Here is a 20,597-nt window from a genome sequence, read left to right on the forward strand (position 1 = left end):
AATATTTGAAAGATATACAATAAAAACCACAAGCTGTCATAAAAATGTTTGGAGAGGCATGCAGAAATATCACAAGGAGACGGAGGCTCAAACAGAGAAAACTGTTTCACTGGGAAATAGTGAAGCAACGCCTTGTTTATGAAATGAAGTGTAAAGTACATTGTGGTGTTCGGTGGGAGAATAAAAAGTGTACAAGAGAGCCAGAGAAACACAGATCTTTTTAAATGATACACGAGTCTAACAGCAGAAACCGAGGGCGAGGAACCAGCCACAGAAGAAATACAAAATAACAGCTGGGGATATGTATTTGCCATTGTATTTATTGAGAGAGGCTGTCAGTCGAAGTTATGAAAAATGATTTGTAGTTGTCAGAATGATTCTGTCCTTGGATGTTCTATCGGACACGCGATAGACCTCTGTGTGGACCTAAAAAAATAAGGAAATGGCCATACAGTTTCCTGCAACTATGTGTTTGATTGGTGTCTTTTATTCTTTAAAAAGTTTATTGCAAGCTTTCATTTTAACTGTTCTGATATAAATTGCTCTTGTGTAGGTTGTGTCTGTTGTAATATGATCCATTGTGAAACTTTACCCATGTGAACTGCTTAAGCAGTATGAAAAATATCTCATGTAAAGTGGTACGATATCCTATTGGGTTTTGTTCACGCTATATAAAACTGCAAAATAAATACATACATGGTTAAATGTCATAGAGCGCCTGGTTTGTACTGCAATGGTTATATATACTATGATTAGACATTTTTCACACACTGCTTTAGAACAGATGATAGCAAGTCCATACTGAAATATTATTGTAGGTGATTTTAGGATAAGATTTAGAGGGGTTTGTTTGTGTTTATGTTGGTAGCTTGCAAACCATTTCTAGTGAGAATAACAAACTCTGTAGCCCAACTGAAAATTGTGTACAAATACTAAATTGGTTGCATAGGAGACAATAAAGATATACGCACCACTTATCTGTATGGGACCGCAGTTTGTTTACTGAAGATTTGGCAAATCCGATATGATTTAAATAACCTTGTCACCAGGATTCAAGTCCGGCAGAGCCCATTTACGGTCAGTAACTTTTGATAAAAACACACGTTAGTGTGCTGTATCCTGACCCAATTATCATCATGTAGCCTCCAATGACAAAACTGGATTAGAATCTCTTTCAAGGCAAGCAGTTTCCTCACTGTTTTGTAAAAGCCATATGTAAACTGCAAAACATGGATCCTTCTTGAGTGTTGTTCCTGAAGCCAACATAGGCAGTGCAATTGTGAAGTTATTAATGGCAGGCCAGATTCTGAATCCCATCTGAGTCCATTATAGTCGTTTTTTTTTGTTTACTTTAGAGCCCAGGCAAACACCAAGAAGAACAATATATATTTCGGAAAGCATTTCCTCTCTGGCGTCCAAAGGATGATTAGTCAGTAATTTTTTTGTAATTTCTAATGTTTTTTCTGAATAGAGACCAACATGCCAGGATTCCAATATATTACCATTTTGTAAAACGTAATCGAAAACTTGTTCAGATGGTTTTGGGCCGAAGCACAGGATTGATTTTTCAGTCATCTTCTAATACCATTTGGCACTGTTGCCCTGGAGGACCTACCAAAATTGATGACTTTATATCTGGAAAAAGGTGTGTTTTTTCTGATGGTAACACAGTGGCTTTAGCTGGCCACCAGAATCAGTCGAAGGTTACAGATCTTCTATGCGTTTGCACCATCCAACGTCTCCAAGCCATGCTTTCCTTGAAATAGCCTTCCTTCAAAAGTATATGTAATGCGTCAGTGAGAATGTCACTTGCAAATGCCCATGCTCCCCTTTCTCACTCCTGAACAAGAACAGCCCCAAGCTCTGTCAGGCTTGCATCTACTATGAGTTCAGTATTCTTATGGGGGGTTGACATTTTTAATGATCATGTCATGCAGAAGAGCATTCTTGATCTAACTAAATGCTTCTTCCTGGGTCTTAGGCCACTCCCATTTAGCTGGGTCCTTGGTGACTGCTCACAATGGGTCAGTGAGCGTGACTAAATGAGGAACAAAATGGCCAAAATAGTTTACCATGACCTAAAAGCGTCTGATCTCATTGTCTGACCTTGAGGTGGGGGGTTTCTTTATGTCTTCTGATTTCTTTGAATCAACACTAAAGTCATTTTCCGAAAACATGTATCCAAAGAAGTAAATGTAAAGTTTGTCTTTGTAGAGAGCCCTGCTCCGGCAGTCACTTCAGCATGCCCCTCAATCAAAAATGATGGTTAGTTTTGGAGAATATCAGGATGTCATAACTAATGTTGATTGATTTCTTCTAACCCAGAGAACAATTCCCTCTTGGCATTTCGAAAAACGAAGAGATTCCGAAGCTTATAAAGTAATGTGTCTGCTAGGAGGGTCTAATAGCAGCTCGAGGTACCCAGAATTGAGATCCAGCTCGGAAAACCATTCAGCTCCTTTTAGATCGGCGTTTATATAATTGAGGATGATGTTGTTCAACCTTGATAGTGCACTTGGGAAGTCTTCATGCATGTGCACACAGATCCAGTTTGCTTGGGTTTAGTTGCTGTCATCTTGGGAGATTCCCAGGATATTGAGCCAGACACTGTTGCAATCACTTCCATATTCTGGACAGTTGTATTGACAGTATTATCTTTGTGGAGAGTGATCCCAGTATTTTTAAGGCACCCTAGCCCCTCGAATAGATGTCAGAAGACCTGCAGAACATCTTCCAAGCTGCAGTCTCAGATGTGCTTTCAAAAGTTTTTAGTCCTACATTCTCGGCGGTACTGCAGCTAACTGGTGTTTCAAAGCGCTCTAAGGTCACATAGAATTTGATGTTCATAGCACACTCGCAGCTGCACTAGTTCCTGCAACACACCGTGGGTGTAGATTCTGACACGTGTTGGCCTGGCCACAGTCTTGGTGTCTGCGTCCAAAATACTACTACACACGAGACCTGAAAAGCACAAACTTAACAAACCTAACACAACTAATCCACAAGGAGAAAACAGAAGCACATATTACTAATCCACTATTTTACTTCAACTTTGGTTTCCAGGGTAGCGTGCTTCTCGGGTGCTCAGCGCTTCAATACCTCATCGGGGTAGTAAGCGCTATTTAAATACAATGTACAATTACAACAGAGATGGGCACTCGCAATACTTGCCCTAAGTGGCCTGCGTGGACTCTTTATTTATCCCTGTGGCATCTTCTGGCCCTCAGGGAGCATATGATGCGGGTAGCTACAAACACGTGAGCCAGTCGGCTTGCTACACATGTATGCCTGCTTAAGCTCTTGAGTGCGGGTGTCGGCCATTGGCCGATGCCCACACTACCTCCCTGGTGCGGGTCATGACCAGTGGCAGACTCCTGTGAGGGGGTAAAAAAATCCTCTGACGCGTTGCACCAGAGGATTTTTTTTTTTTTATTTAATACCCCATCGGGAGACACCGAATAGCTTTTGTGTCTCCCCCCGGCCCCGCCACCCGCCCCTTTGTGAAGTCTGCGTGCCGACGTCACAATCTGTTTTTCCCACCGGAGCAGGAAGCGGAGGTGAGACAGCTTTCCTGCTCCGGTGGGGAAAACGGGCCTACCCTCCGCTCGGGAAGGGCGTGTTTGAAAGGCCTTCCTGAAACGGTTTCCTGGCACACTGCGATCGAGAGCCAGGAAACTCCACTAGACACCAGGGACTTCACTTGGGGAGGGGGGGGAGGGGGGGAGTGTCCGAACCCCCTCCCCCCAGCATATTTTTTTTTTTAAAGTGAGTTTACCCCTGGGAGGGGGACAATCATGCCCACCCCCCAGGGGTTAAAAAAAAATGATAATTTTTTTAAATGAAAGTGACAGGGAGTCGCCCGTGAGCAAGGCGACCCCCTGTGGGTGCAATTATTTTTTCAATAGTTGTAGGGAAACCATACAGCTATTAAAAAAACATATAGATCTATATAAACGTATAGATCTATATATAGATATATGTGTGTATATATAGATATACATATCTATAGATGTGTGTGTGTGTGTGTGTGTGTGTGTATATATATATATAGAGAGAGAGAGAGAGATTACTTTTGTCAATGCGTGTGTGGTTTCCCTGGGGGCTGCGATTGGCCGCCAGGAAAACCACACCCACATATAAAAGTGATCTCTTTACATATATAAATAATAAATATAAATATAGATGTATTCACCACCAGTTCTGTTGCAGTTGCAGCTTGTGTCTTCAAAGCAGTGCACATACTTCAGCTGACGCGTTTCAACCGTAGCTTTTAGGCAGCAATAAAAAAGTGAAGTAACTCTTTTGATTATGTTTCTGCTAGAAAAGGATCTGACTTTTGTCTAGTGGCAGTTTAGATGCCATAAAGTTGCGCGGAAGCTTTATATGCCTACTGCAAAGATCAAATCTATATTTTATGTAAATAGCTGAGTGGATTAGTAAAGCCAGCCTTTACCAGCGATATAATACAAATTAAATGTATGTGCGAGGGAGGCTATGGAGAGATGAAGGCCACTTTTGCTGGGTGGTAGTGAGGGAATCCGTAGAGGTGGTCATGGGAGTGGGAGCACCACTAATGATTGTTGGACTGGGTGCCAGAGGCACTAAAGACTGTGATGATTGGTATGTGACAAGGTGAAGTAATAGTATGTCTTTTTTTGAGTATCTTGAGAGAAAGTGCTGATTTAGGGAAGAAGCGAAGGTAAGGTGACTGACCTTTACTGTTGCATACATCACACACACACCCACCAGCAATTTTGTGACTGTCTAGATAGGCTTTTGTTTTAGAGCAAGAGTTTATCCAGTAGCAGAGATGGCATCTTGTTGGATGACTGCTGCTCAAGCCCTAACTTGGGTTATAGAGGACAGCTCTGACGTAGGATCAAAGACTGAGACAGCAGATACAGAGACAGCATCTGAGGGATAGGACAATGGCGCAGACTCTGGGACAGATTTTTCCGACAACTCCTCTTCCAGTGATTCTGAGACAGGTGATGGGGACAGTCCTGCTGTCCCTTCGCAAGCACAGTCTGTGCAGCGGGACAATAGCAGGTTAGCCCAACCCAGAGAGCAGGTGCATGTGGCGACAAGCACAGAGAGAGTGCCTCTTGGGAGCTCCCCAATTTAGTTCAGCCCCAAATTCCACCGCCCAAATCGTATTGTGGAGATATCCAAATTATCTATCACAAAACAACCTGGTTTTGTAAGGCAGGCACCTGCGTTTTTGGTCCCGGTCTTGGCGGCCATATAGGGAAACCTTCCAAACCCAGACATTTCTGGAAACTAGAACCCCGGGGGAGTCCACTGAGGTGTGACTTGTGTGGATTGCCCAAAGTTTTCTTTCCCAGAATACCCTGCAAAGTTGAAATGTTGAATAAGAACTCTATTTTTTCTTGCATTTCTGTTACACAAACTACAGGAATATGCTGGGATCCACAAAATTCCAACCACCTAGTGTTTCCCCACCTGTCCGGATAAAAACGCTACCCCACTTGAGTGCCTGTACCTAGAGCCTACATCAGGAATGGATCACCCCAGGGTCAACAGTTGCCCTCATGAAAGGACTAACATTGACTGTTTTGTGATCCATTCCTGACACGGGCACTAGGCCTACCCACACAAGTGAGGTATCATTTTTATCAGGAGACTTGAGGGAATGCTGGGTGTACGGAAATGTGTGACTCCTCTCAGATTCCAGAACTTTCGATCACCGAAACGTGAGGAAAAGGTGTTTTTTTGCCGAACGTTGAGGTTTGCAAAGGAACCTAGGTCACAGAACCTGATGAGAGCGCCACAAGTTACCCCATCCTGGGTTCCCCCAGGTGTCTAGTTTTTAAAAATACACAAGTTTGGTGGGTTTTCCAAGGTACCAGCTGAGCTAGAGACCAAAATCCACAGCTCGGCACTTTCCCAAAAAACACGTCCGTGTTCAGTGTAAAATTTGATGTTGTCCACGTTGTGTTTTGGGGCGTTTTCTGTCATGGGCACTAGGCCTACCAACACAAGTGAGGTACCATTTTTATCGGGAGACTTGGGTGAATGCTGGGTGGAAGGAAATCTGTGGCTTCTCTCCGATTCCAGAACTTTCCATCACCGAAATGTGAGGAAAAAGTGTTTTTTTTGCCAAATGTTGAAGCTTGCAATGGATTCTGGGTAACAGAACCTGGTGAGAGCCCCACAAGTCACCCTATTCTGAATTCCCCTAGATGTCTAGTTTACATAAGCGTATAGGTTTGCTAGGTTTCCCTAGGTGCCGGCTGAGCTACAGGCCAAAATCAACAGTTAGGCACTTTGCAAAAAACAGGTACGTTTTCTTTGGGAAAATGTGATGTGCCTACGTTTTGTTTTGGGGCATTTCCTGTTGTGGGCACATGGCCTACCCACACAAGTGAGGTACCATTTTTATCGGAAGACTTGGGGGAATGTGGGTGGAAGGAAGTTTGTAGCTCCTCTCAGGTTCCAGAACTTTGCAGCACCGAAATCTGAGGGAAAAGTGGTTTGTTTTGCCAAATTTTGAGGTTTGCAGAGGATTCTGGGTAACAGAACCTGGTGAGAGCCCCACAGGTTTGGTAGGTTTCCCTAGGTGCCGGATGAGCTAGAGGCCAAAATCCACAGCTAGGCACTTTCCAAAAAACACGTGAGATTTCATTGTAAAAATGTGATGTGTCCATGTTGCATTTCCTGTCATGGGCAGTAGTCCTACCCACACAAGTGAGGTACCATTTTTATTGGGAGACTTGGGGCAACACAAAAATAGAAGTGTTATTGCCCCTTGTCTTTCTCTACATTTTTTCCTTCCAAATGTAAGAAGGTGCGAAAAAAAAGTCTATTTGAGAAATGCCCTGTAATTCACATGCTAGTATGGGAACCCCAGAATTCAGGGATGTGCAAATAACCCCTGGTTCTCAACACCTTATCTTGTGCCCATTTTGGAAATAGATAGGTTTCCTTGATACCTATTTTTGACTCTATATTTCACCAAATGAATTGCTGTATACCCGGTATTCAATAAAAACCCATTGCAAGGTGCAGCTCGTTTATTGGCTCTGGGTACCTGGGGTTTTTGATAAACCTACAAACCCTATATATCCCGACAACCAGAAGAGTCCAGCAAACGTAACAATATATTGCTTTCAAAAATTTGCCATAGCTCAAAAAAGTTATAGATGAAAAAGTGGACAGAAATGGCTCTTTTATTTTTTGTTTAACCTCAATTTCAATATTTTTTATTTAAGCTGTTACTTTCTGTAGGAAAACCTTAAAGGATCTACACAAATGACCCCTGCTGAATTCAGACTTGGGTCTACTTTTCAGAAATATTTAGCTGTCCGGGATCCAGCATTGGTTTCACACCCATTCCTGTCACTAACTGGAAGGAGGCTGAAAGCACAGAAAATAGTAAAAATGGGGAATGTCTCAGTAACATGCCAAAATTGTGTTGAAAAATGTGGTTTTCTGATTCAGGTCTGCCTGTTCCTGAAAGCTGGGAAGATGGTGATTTTAGCACCACAAACCCTTTGTTGATGCCATTTTCAGGGAAAAAACACATGCTTACTTCTGCAGTCCTTTTTTCCACTTTTTCTGAAAAAAACCAAACTTTTAGCTGTATTTTGGCTAATTTCTTGGTCTCCTCCAGTGGAACTCACAAACTCTGGGTACCTTTAGAATCCCTAGGATGTTGGAAAAAAGGATGCAAATTTGGCGTGGATAGCTTATGTGGACAAAAAGTTATGAAGGCCTAAGCCCAAACTTCCCCAAATAGCCAAAAAAGAGCTCAGCACTGGAGGGGTGGGGGGTGCTGCTTTGGGAGCAAGGGGGGCTCAGCAGCTGTGGTGTTAAGGGCGTTGAATGCTTTGTCGATACTTGACATGATTGACCCATTTGTACTGTTAGACAAACTAATATGCTTACTTTAGTCCCTGCTTCAATAACTCGTGGGGCAATGCTACCACCTAGTGGTGTGAACTTTTTTTTTTTTTTTTAAGTTGAGGGAAAGCCATCACCGCGCATTTCCTTTTGTGGAAACAAATGTAGGAAGCCTGGAATTCCATTTAAAGCGAACAATAGCTGCTATTCACGGAGCTCCTCCATTTACTTAAATGTTGCGTAACAGTCTAAATCGTCATTTAATACATTGCTGTGAAACTGATCTGATCGGCATATATAAAACCTGCCTCTCAGCCCTGTCTTGAACCACATCCAGATTTGTTTGATATTTTAGCCTATCCCTGAGAACTTTAGAATACCGAAATCTTCGGCATGTTAACCTTACATTCCCTCTCCTGGATGGACTTTTTTTTTGGCCTCCATCACTTCATTGATATCGCTCCGTATTCTTGTCTGCTTTCCTCAGACTTTCCCTCAAGCTGTAGGGTGTGTCTTTGTCGTCACCTTCCGCCTGCACCCCCACTCTTGCTCCATATTTTCCCATCATCTGGTCTGACCATGTTCCTATTCACTGTAATCACTTTTCCTCTCACCCATATACCTGCATATCATCCCAGGATTCCTAACGTTGACCATGCCCCCAGACTGAAGCTGTAACCCGTTTGCTAGAAACCTTTGTATCTGCCTTATACGTGCTTAATTTTCTCTTTCATTGTTGGTAGTTCTATCCGCATCTTTTCCTACCACATCCGCCCTTTTCTTGGAATACAGCGTTCTCTTTATGACTAACGGGCCACTGTGGTCTTTCACTATCCCCTCTGGGTGCCACTCACTTCCCTTGAATGTTTGCTTGTGACTGTCACGGACTATCTGATAACCCCCCATTTGTCTATTGAGAATGATTGTCTAAGAAGCTTAATGGATATCTAGGTTTTGGATTTAAGATACGAATATTATATCATTAATATTATATTGTTCATTTTTTCTACTGAACTGGCAGCTACTCGAGGTGACAACAGTCTGTTCGCAACTTTGTAGGGTGTCACTCTGAGAATGTACTGCAGTTTCTTTATAATTTCTACCATATCATAATCTCATACTGGTCCATCAACAGTACTTTCTCCTCTTTCTCTTATTGGTGCTCTTGTGCATGTACAAGGCGTGGTAGACTGGCTCTCTAACTCCGTGGGGGATTTGAAACCGTGCCCGCCAGCTAGTATGACATCCTCCGTCGAGAGGTGGTCAGGTCACCACTTGCCTATGAACTCTTTCACTCTCTTGTACTTCTCACAGCTATTTCTCCCATGTACCCCTTCCGTTCTCCTGTAGCTCACTATCCCTTTCCTTACACTTGCGTTCGTTCTCTACTGACAGTTGAGAAAAGCAAGCAGCCACCGTGTTTTCCCATGTGCATAGCACTGTATGAAATTGAAATGCTACTTTGCGTATAACCATCTTGCCATATCTGGTATAGCTTTATTAACCACTTACATGAGGATGACCATAGGCTTGCTTACAGTTTTAAGGTAAAGGCAAGTACCTTTAGATATGTCTTACAAATGCACAAGGAAAGATGCCGGCCGATTACCTGCCTTTGAGTCACCACATAAGCCACTTTGACTCCCTTCCTGGACCTAAGGTTAAAGATTATGCAGTGTTGACAGAGGGGCCAAAACTCCCCCCAGACTAAAGGCACTTGCTTCTGTGGTAATAGCAGTCCTAAGATTGAGATCAAACACCTGCAGGTGGGTGCTGAGCATACGCTTTTTGTGGGACAGCAGATACATTTGTGCACTACTTTCCCAAAACATTGTGGTCAACTGGGGTGCAAGGCCCCAAACTCTGGAATAAATTGAAGCGCTACCTCCAGTCAGAACCCACCTACTTAAACTTTATAAAAATCTTGAAAATTGAACTGTTCAAGCTGGCCTTCAGTGAAGTTCCTCAACAGCAAAATAAAGTTGGATTATGATATTGTACATGCAATATTACTCTTAATAAGTCTGAAACTCACTTATTCACTTCACAGAGCTCTACTGTCCTACATAATTCAATTATATTATCCATCATTCTGCAGTGACCACGAGGTGATACTATAGCACTTCAGAAAACAATGTAAATAAATATTCCTTTTCAGTGCAGAGTTTTTTAAATGTAAATCTATGACATTATTGTATTTGCACAGACATAATCAAGCATCCAGCCAATACATATTGGCTTTACCCTGATTGCTAGAAATATATTGTCCTTATTGTGTCACTGAATCTATAAATTATTACATTGGTCATCTTTGTGACATTTTATTCCCACAGTTTTTAAGACTTTCTCTAAGCTTTAATCATGGTATATTCTTGTTCCTGTCTGAAAAGAGATTACTCTGGAAGAATCTTTATAACATGTCCACCGTTAAATAGGTTAGTCTTAATGTTTTTAGGTTTTAACTACAGGCAGTAATTTAGCTACTACAGTGGACTTTGGGTTAGCCCATTCCTATGAATGGTTGACTTTCTTGGCAATCTCATTTAGTTACTTCCTCTTCTATGGCTTTGTTTCCTCTTGTGATTTTACTTCCCCTGGAGCATAAATAATTTACCATCCTGTTGATTGGACATCTTATATCCTTCCACTGCTTACTTTCAGGGAACTACATTTTTTTAACCCCTCCATGCAAGTTTATGTGTTGTTGCGCTCTCCCCCTCAAGTGCTGCTTCCAGACTGAAATCCCAGTCTAAGAGCTCTCTGTGTTACCTCTTCCTCCCCTAGTGTCTGTTGCTTATCCTGTCCTCTACCTCCTCACTCTCCAGGTTGCCCCTCCTTCTCACCAGTTGCTTCTCTTGCTCATCCCCTGCCGCTCCGGTTTCTCTTCTGTTGTATTTATTTGTTTTACTATCTCCTCTGACCACCTCCTCCTTTGCTACATCCGCCTGCTCCCGATACTCACTGTACCCACCCGCCTGATCCACTGTTGCTTTCCCTTCATCTCATGTGTTTTTCCTTTAAAATCTTTTTTGCAGGTCCCGGCAGAATTCTTCATAATGACACTGTCTACAGTAATGCTTAAGTTGTACGTGTGTTGAACAAAAAGAATGCCTATGTTGTTCAGTTTGGCATCGAACATATTGCCTTACTCTAAAACTCCAGAAATTGTTGAAATACACAATAAGCTCCAGCTAATTTTTGTTTGTTTCTTTATTTCCAACGGCAGGTCCTCTTATTGCCACCACCATGTTTTCACTGAGATCTCAAGAAATTGAGCAACTGATATCCATGGACCACCAGGACTCTGAGAGAAGACACAGTATGCGTTATTCCCACAGTGAGTGAGACATACCTGAGCAGAGATCTGACAACAGTGCTTGGACATGGTGTTCTCACTTCCACTGCACTCCTAGGCAGAGGCATACTGACTTGCAGATGTCCAGAAGCACAGAAAACACAGCAGCATCTTGCATCTTCCTCTTATCATAAAATCAGCAATGTGGAAAATATTTGGGAAGTTAATTTGTCATCACATACCTAAGTCTCAAATTTAGCGGCCTCTGTAGTCCAGAGAAAGCCAGAGTAGGTTGATAGTGCAAAGAATTCTCTTAAATTTTGTGAGAACATCCATGGGCTGTTCAGTTGAACAAACACCACTTGGTTTTGGAGTGTGTCTGAAATACTGCTGGGTAATCAGTTAGAACATGCAAGAGGAGCTGGCTTCTTTCTGCTCTTCTACTTGGCAAAAGACATTTTGATACTATGTAACGAGTTTGGGAGTAGAGTTGCCACATGGTTGCCATTTTACTGACATAGCTGGTGTTTTATGTAAATTGTGGTACAGAAACTACATAAATTAGCAAAATCCATCCGAATTGATTTTGAATGACTAAATAAAAACCTAAGAAGAAAATACAAGATGTTCTGTAGCCCAAATCACTCTTACTTTAACTATGGACTATGCAAAGGATGTACCATATTCTAAAATATTTTTGTATACATACCTTAACTTCAGATATGCCAAAACAAATCTTACAGATTCTGAATATGCATTTATGCCTGCCTGTGGAACTTCATGTCACAGGATATGTACCTGCATAGCAGAACCTCTTCATTACTAATTTAGGCTGATAGTTGTGGGTGGAAATATGGGTGGTAGTAGGGGGAGCGGGCCTCGATGGTGCTCATTTGAGACACTGCATGCTCCCACTAAGTTATAACAGTTTTTCCAGTGGAAAACAAATACATTATACATGTAATACTGAAAGTGCAAAGGAAGAGAGAGATGCCTGGAAATGAAAGACTTGCATGGCTTTTCAGCCCAGGACCAGATGATATACATGAATTCATAGATTTTGAAATCTTTGCAAATTAAAGAGGGTGAAATCTACAATGCACAGACGTCTTCCTTCAAAGATTTCCCACTGAATCAGACCCTGTTTTTTAAAATATATTTTTCTGATATGCCTAATATATCTTTCAAGGGAAGAAACATTCCAGCATTGATTGACATACATAGTACCTTCCTGGAGATCATGGATAAGGGAGAACCAGCAGTATTTATCCTACTACATCATGGCTGCCTAGATACTCCTTAGCACACTGTGCTCCTGGACCAGCTGTTTACAGTTCCGAGTACCAGATAAGGCCTTCGGCTACTTCCGATTCTTTCTGACTGTTTAGACGAGTTGTGTGATATTGAACCTTTCACCTACAAGTGGACTGGTGTAAATTGCGTTTTGCAGCAGAGTTCTCATCTTCTTCCTTCCCACTTTAATGTCTGCGTGCAACGCCTGTATTGCTTAATCAGGTGTAGGACTGCACACTTATGCTGATGACACAAAAATGATCCTCCAGTTAGCAGTAACACACTATCAGACCTGGGCAGGTTACAGATTATATTGAGTAAAATTCCATCCTTGATGAAGGCCAGATGGCTCACATTAAATAATGCTAAAGCTGAGTTTTTACCTTGCACCAGCTGTGCTTAGCAAAGGAACAGTAGCCAGCATGCTCTTCAAAAATTGGGAGTTTACACATATCCGGGTTTCACTATAGCGGCCAAAGTGAAAACAAAGGTTAGCTCCACAGTCTATCATCTGAAGCTGGTTTGTGAGACCAATAAAACGTGAATCCAGTCTTGATTTACAACCTCTCCATTTTAAGGTATGTAATAAATCACTCTGCAACCTTCTTTATCAACTAACTGGATTTTTATAATTGTGCAGGGGATACAATAGTTGTGGACATGAGAAAGATAGAACCCACATTTCAGATGCAAAATGAATGGGAAGCTTGGGCAAAATCAGATCTTCGTTTGCAGATCAGAAAATGGTTGGAACCATTTTTTTACATAGCACCACTGACAGACATGCTCTGCAGCAGGAATCTCGATTACTGCAAATGCAATTTGCGAAAAACATGGCATGACTACTCTCCGAATTTCTAAAACACATGGATCAATTCGTAAAGGCCAAAGGACAGCCCATTAGAAAGGCTGATGCATTATTTTTGTCATATTTACCAGTTTGGCCTCTGTTCTTAATATGCCTGAAAATGACATTTTCACCATTGGAGAGAAACATTTAACATGTGCATACTGCAACCTACAAAAGAACAAACAAGTACTCACCTGTGATAAGGCATGTATGGGGTAAATGCTGTTCAAGCCTTTACTACCCAAAGGGCATGGCTTACACTAGCAAGAAATAAAGCATTTGCAACCATATTTCTACAAGGTATACCATATCATCACTAACCCAGTACATTTTCTAATCATCCGAAGCACCAAATATTATGTAAATCTGTTTGTATTTCTCCATCAAGACCATCTTGCCATCACTGTCGGAGGAATTCTAGAGTTCTGATTCCCAGGAGAGATAAGTGTAAAACATCATAAGTGTCAGATACAGTCAGAAGGACAAGGTGGGAGCCAACAGATGCTTGTGTGCTACTTCACTGTTGTGATATCTTTACTGGCCTGTGGATTAGAAGAGGATAAAACAACAACATCTTTTTATTACACTGTCCATGCTGTATACCGTTTCCCCAATATCAATACAGGTTGTCAAATACCCTCTTAATGAAAGAATGGTTTTTGATGAATAACTAATTACCAAAGAACCATACCCAAATACAGAGATGGCAGCCTGGCTAAGATCCCGCTCATTGATTCAATCTTCCAGGCACTGGTAGAAATTGAGACAGTTATAAATGCATGTCAGAAAGAGTTAGTGGGAAAACGAGTAAACAAGATATTCAAAGTAATTGCTTATACTACATGTCTTAATGCTTTCCCTGGGCATTCAGTATGGGCATTAATGAAAAAGGAAATATAAAAACGAAATTAATTTTAACGTATTAAGTAATGGATTTTTGTCTTTATATAACAGATGATGTGATCAGCAATCCTGATGTAACATTCAGGGTAAACCGACGAAAACAACAATATCCAAAGACTTCTCAGGACATCGAACGAAGAGAAAAAAATGATTCTGTCAACACAGGTGAAGTATGAAGACTTGGAGATCTGTGTCATTTGAAGTTCAAACGCATTGGACCAGATCACAAAATATTTCTGACTGGTGCTATTTAAATTCCTTGATGGTAAATTAAGGCAAACATCTTTTACCACTGGCTTTGAAAAGCAGATATTTTTAGGTGGTAAAGTGCAACTAGAATGTTTGTGCAAGTTTGTTCTGTGGCATTGTCTTGTTGTGTTTTTGTGCTCTGGTGCTGCATGATTGCAGTGCGAAGACTGACTGTTTTGTTATACTGTGCGCATTACGTCTTACTTGTCTTATTTTGGTATGTATATGTTAATAGGTATGTTCTATTGTAAACAAATATTGCTATATTTCCAGCCAAAATGCAGCATATGTCTTTTAAGGTTCTGATAGCAAGAAGCCATTTATCAATGTCTAATTTGTTAAATGAGCGCTGCTCCAGCTCTTCAACTGTTTAACTAGTCAGGCCAAAGCTGTGGCAGAGACTAACTTAAGTTAGCATTTCCATTGCTCACTTTGTGTGATCCAGCCAATGAGCTCAATTCTCATAGAAGGCGCTTTTAAAAATCAGAAATTTACTCATCTTATCTTAAGCTTATATTTTGAGCGTATTCTTGACTTTTAGGCAATTCACAAAGAATTCCAGGAATTTACCTGGCAATCTGTAACTGGCAGTATTCCTATCCGTATCTGTTTACGCATAGAGGAATGGAGGTGTATAAGCGAACATTTTTTTAGTATAGAAATGAAAAGCAAATATACATTATAGGTTCATGACTTTTTTTTTTTTTTAAGTTCTCCACATGGAAAGTAGGTTTCCCTATGTAAAAATACTGTCCACAGACCACCTTAAAAGTTCTGGATGTTCCTTTCACATTATCCAACTTGAAAATTGATTTATTTCTACCCTGACACAAGTAAATACAGGGTCATATTGAGGATTGGAAACAACGTGCTAAATGTTTGTGAATACTCATAAAACCATGAGTTAGATGATAGGTCTACCACGTGAGCAAATCCAATTAACACAGACATGAGAAGGATTTGCCTTCATAGAAGCACATTGATATGCAAATAGCTTTATGAATTAGGCTCAATACAAACACAGCTGTGGACCAGAGGCAATACCCTCCAAGGTTCGTCATATGGAAAACACGTACATCACCTGTTTCTGTTGAAATAATTTCAAAAACACAACTTAACAAAACATGCTCATTTGTCACAGGAAGGTTGTTTTGATATAATGATTAACCACGAGAGAGCCAAATACCTTGATACATTATCATGTAAATAGATGTTTTCTTGTCTCACTTCATGAATACCAAATAGCTGAATTGTCCTGTTCAATTAAGTAAAAGTACATTCTAATGCAGTGCCACGGAGGGCTAGACCCCTGGTAGCTTCATTTTCAAAAAACTGAATTTTTAAAATGTCTTGAATTGTGTTCTTAAAAAGGGTTGCTTCTTGGAAATACTATTTTACATCATCACATATTTAATGAGAAAAAATAAAATAGTTACCTGTTAATAACCTTAGCCTTTTAACTTGTTTGCAGGAATGGCGTTCTTCAGACAGAATTCTTGTTTGAAGAAAGAAGAGCCAATTTCAATTCTTATTGATGATCTTGGTGATGAAGCTAGAGATAGTAACTCTAACCACAAGAAAGGTGAGTTGCAAATGTCCCCTTAGTTGTGAAAACGGGGTGTTAAGATGTCAGAAGATTTCCTTCTCAGAAATGGTATCTGCTCAAAAAATTGGTTCTTTGTTATGATTTTAGGGAGTGATCATATTTACCTTTGTAACACTTGCTTCTTATTGTATACTTTGCTAGCGTTGGTTAGGCCAAGGGTGTTCAATGTAGATCCACAACAGCTGATAGCAGGCCAAATGTTTGGGATATTCATGTGCATTGATTTAATCTAACCGCAATTTGTGTAGACCTTGTGGCTTTAGGGGTTTCTTTTTTATCTTAGCCTGCACCCTCACCCTACAAGATGGTGTTTCCCTTTTTAAGACTACAAACAGCAAACTCAGGAACCAGGAGAATCAGAAGTCAGAGCTTTAAGAAATACAGCACACTATGGGGCATATTTAAAAGCGTCACTTTTCATGATGCTTTGGTGGCGTTATGCCCTGCGCAGTATTTACAAGCCCCTTTTGGTGGCTTAACGCCACCTTGTAAATACAGCCCCTTCACACGCAGCACTTTGTATGGAAGGGGCATGCAATGGGTGTTGCTGTGGGCGTGCCACAGCAACACCCATTGCATTTTGACACTGCCTCAGATTTACGAGTTTTCGTAAACCTGAGGCAGCACCATTAGCTAATGCCACCCCAGGGGTGGCGTTAGAGTGGCACAACAAGGAGAAATGATTTCATTTCTCCTCATTTTTTGCCCTTTTTATGTGTGCTGCATTTTGCAGCACGCATAGAAAGAGCAAATCGCCATTTAAGATTGTTTTTGTGCAGGAAGGTATTCCTTCCTACACAAAAACAATCTCCCTCTCAACGCAGCCATCTTTGCACTATGGTGCAAGGGTGGTTGCGTTGGCCCACAGCAGAAAAGTTAGCGCCGGTGGAAACACAGGTGTGCGCCGTATTCCAGTAAATACGGTGCATCCCTGCATTTTGAAAATGACGATGCACATCGCTGCCAAATTTGGTGCAGCACCGTGCACCATTTTCCATTAAATCTGGCCCTATATTGTTCCCTTTCACTCATTTGGAGAGACAGAGATTTCAAATTGAATGTAATGAGGTTGTAAATAGTTTTGATGATTTCTATGTGGCTTGTAATGCAGATAGGCTTTTCACACAAGAAGACTGTTACATAAATATAATTGAATAGGGGAGTGTGAAACAGGAACAACATTATCTTTACTTCCGGATTGAAATATGGCGTGCATGGCACTTGGAAATCTTAAGCTTTTTATAGGATCGAGATGGGCTAAAGTTCACTTTAGGAATTGTGACAACTGCAGGCGATATATTGCTCAGAGAAAGGTAGGCCCTGTTAAGCAAGGGAGTGAGATACTTGTATATCTCAGTGTGTGTTTAGAGATTTAAGGCCCCTGTTATCTTTATTTGTGCTGAAAGGGAAAGAATGTGATACAAAAAAACATTCCAGCGATTTGCTATATTGACCCTCACATATTGGAGGATGAATGTTTAAAAGGCAAGCTGATTCACAAAGGATGTATTGAGCAGTAGATAACTCCAGCTCCTGTTCTTATTAAGGAAGCAGTTTCCCTTTTGCTTTCCCTTCAGTGTAACATATCACAACTGTAGAAAGTGGATTTAAAGTAGATTTGGCTTGTAGGAGATCCCCCCCCAATCCATACACTACCCCCCCAATCCATAAACTAGCCCCCACCTCCCCAATCCATACTCTAACCCCCCACCTCACCAATCCATACACAAACACCCCCCCCACCCCCAATCTAAAGGGAATTCCTTTTCAGAGCTAGTGTTTATACTAAACGTCTCGAATTGCTCAAATGTGAGTTCACTATTGTTAAACACACTGGAATTTGATTTCCTTTGTGCCTTGAAACAGCTTGTTCGGAGTTGATACTTTTATAGAATTGGTCATGGCATACCCTTCTCAGTACGTTATACCTGTCCCTAAGTTTATACCTGAACACTATTGACAAGAGATTGTCTCCTTGTTGATAAGTTGCATCTGTTCCTCAGTAAAAGCCTGGTCAAAGAAGAACTGCTTCTTAGTATATATATATACCCCAGACACCAAGTTACATGCTTAATATTTACCAAGGGATGTCCAGTTTCTCTTGTTTTACTCTTCATTTTTTTGTTCAAGCAGTTTACATTTTTTACCACAGAATAAGTACTCGAGTTGTCAGTATCATATGATAGTACAGTTATACGTGCCAATAATGATGAAGTGACACTTATAAATATTGATTAACCACCCTCTCTTCCTTCCCAGCATCGGTCCTTTCGTAAATCCTCCTATAATGCCACAATAGATTCTGGAAATTCTTTCCCTAATTATGAGAAGAAACCATCAATAATACTACTCCTTCTTTCCACCGGAATATTCTTGACACCCAATTCAAATGAACACAAAATAGAACCCAAAAAGATCCCTATCTCCCCAAATTTTGGTATCTCATCTTTAAGAAATCCTTAACCCTAGTTAAACAAGGGGTGTGTGGGCACCTAGGAATATGTCTCTGAAACTACAAAAGGAGGCAAGAGCACCATAAAGGAGAATTTTAATAGAAAGTGCCCATGATCTTTCATAAAGTTAGAACAGCCTTCTCCCACCAAATTGCAACACTTCTCCTTCACAAACAAATCACCTACTTGTATTTACTACTTCTTCCTTGCATGTGGATTGAGCTTGTATAGTCCACCATGTCCTTAATATCGCCAAATACCTCCTATGCACCTGTACTTTCGGGCGAGCCAATCACTTGCAGAAAACTTCCGCCACCCCTCCGCAGTTCTTATTTCATATTAGAACATTGGAATGTTGGCATGTCCATTGAAGACAATGGAGTGCTGCGGGCTTTTACTGGCTGGTAAAAGCCCCCAGCGCCAACATTCCAATGGGCTTTGTTCACAGCAGCAGCTGTGAACAAAGCCTCACGGAGCCCAAGGGGATTCTAATCCCCTCGGGCTCCGTGAGCAATTTGTTTTTTTTAAGAGAACATTCTGCCCTGAGTGGCAGAATGTTCTAATAGCCTTAGAACCCGCCGTAGCGGGCTCTACCGGCCATTAACCCCTTCCCCGCCAGGGACGTAATGGTTACGTCCATGGCAGCGCCCGTGTGGCGCCATGGACGTAACCATTACGTCCTGAATGCTGCCCTCGGGAGAAGCGCTAGCGCTCCACCCGAGGGCCGCCCCCCCACCCCCCTAGGTCAGGGCTGACAGGGGAATCCCTTCCCCTTCAACCCCCGACCCCCCCCCCCCCTACCCCCCTGTGACGTCAGCGCGCGGTGACAATCACACAACCTCCCCCATCGCGCTGGAAGCAGAGCTTCCAGCGCGATCGAAAGAGAAATGCTCAGCATTTCTCTTTCGATCACGTGGGGGAGGCCCGGAGGGGCTTCAAAGGGAAGGAAATGTATTTCCTTCCCTTTGAAGTTTCTCCGAGGGTTTCAAAAGCCGGATTGCTTGCAATCCGGCTTTTGAAACCCCACTAGACACCAGGGATTTTTTTTTTTTTATATGTAATTGACAGAAGGGAGCGACCCCTTGGGCAAGGGTCGCTCCCAGGGGGTCATTTTTTTTAAGGCCTTTTCTGCCCCCCCTGGGGGCAGATCGGCCTAATAATAGGCCGATCTGCCCCCATGGGGGGCAGAAACCTCTAGACACCAGGGATACTTTTGTTTTTTTTGTTTTTTGATTTGTTTTCTTTTGTGTTTTAGGTGTGGGATGCGACCCCTTAGGCAAGGGTCGCTCCCATAGGGGGGAAATTATATTTAGGCCATTTCTGCCCCCTTTGGGGGCAGATTGGCTTATTTTTATGAGGCCAAAGAAACCACTAGACACCAGGGAGTTTTTTTTGTTTGTTTGTTTTTCACGTAAGGGGAGCGACCCCTTAGGCAAGGGTCGTTCCCATGGGGGGCAAATTTATTTTAGGCCATTTCTGCCCCCCATGGGGGGCAGATCAGCCTATTTTTATTAGGCCGATCTGCCCCCACGGGGGGCAGAAACCACTAGGCACCAGGGATTTTTGTTGTTGTTGTGTTTTACCGATGGGGAGCGTCCCCTTAGGCAAGGGTCGCTCCCCTGGAGGGGCAAATTGTATTTAGGCCATTTCTGCCCGCTTTGGGGGCAGATCGGCCGATTTTAGGTCAATCTGCCCCCAAGGGGGGCAGAAACCACTAGGCACCAGGGATCTTTTTTTTGCGCCGTCACGCAAGGGGAGCGACCTTGTAGGCAAGGGTCGCTCCCCGGGGGGCGGGGGGTGAGGGGGGCAAATTTATTTTAGGCCATTTCTGCCCCCCCTGGGGGCAGATCGGCCTATTAGTATTAGGCCGATCTGCCCACAGGGGGGGCAGAAACCTCTAGGCGCCTGGGCAAATAGTTTTTTGTGTTTTTTTTTTTTGTTTGTTTGTTTTTTTAGAGATGGGGAGCGACGCATTAGGCAAGGGTCGCTCCCCTGGGGGGCAAATTGTATTTAGACCATTTCTGCCCCCCTTGGGGGCAGATTGGCCGATTGTAGGTCAATCTGCCCCCAAGGGGGGCAGAAACC

The 20,597-nt window shown here is 42.2% G+C and overlaps 1 protein-coding gene across 1 annotated transcript in view; it reads left to right on the plus strand.

Moving 5' to 3' along the window:
* The window catches only part of LOC138259596 (zinc finger protein 436-like), a 70,368-nt gene that overhangs the window by 12,966 nt on the left and 36,805 nt on the right, over nt 1-20,597 (plus strand). Inside the window, exons 3-5 of the mRNA XM_069207430.1 lie at nt 11,090-11,200; nt 14,256-14,369; nt 15,925-16,035. Coding sequence (XP_069063531.1) covers nt 11,090-11,200; nt 14,256-14,369; nt 15,925-16,035 — 336 coding nt within the window. The remainder of the gene's footprint in view (nt 1-11,089; nt 11,201-14,255; nt 14,370-15,924; nt 16,036-20,597) is intronic.

Source organism: Pleurodeles waltl, chromosome 9 (genome assembly GCF_031143425.1).
Source record: "Pleurodeles waltl isolate 20211129_DDA chromosome 9, aPleWal1.hap1.20221129, whole genome shotgun sequence".
NCBI lineage: Eukaryota > Metazoa > Chordata > Amphibia > Caudata > Salamandridae > Pleurodeles > Pleurodeles waltl.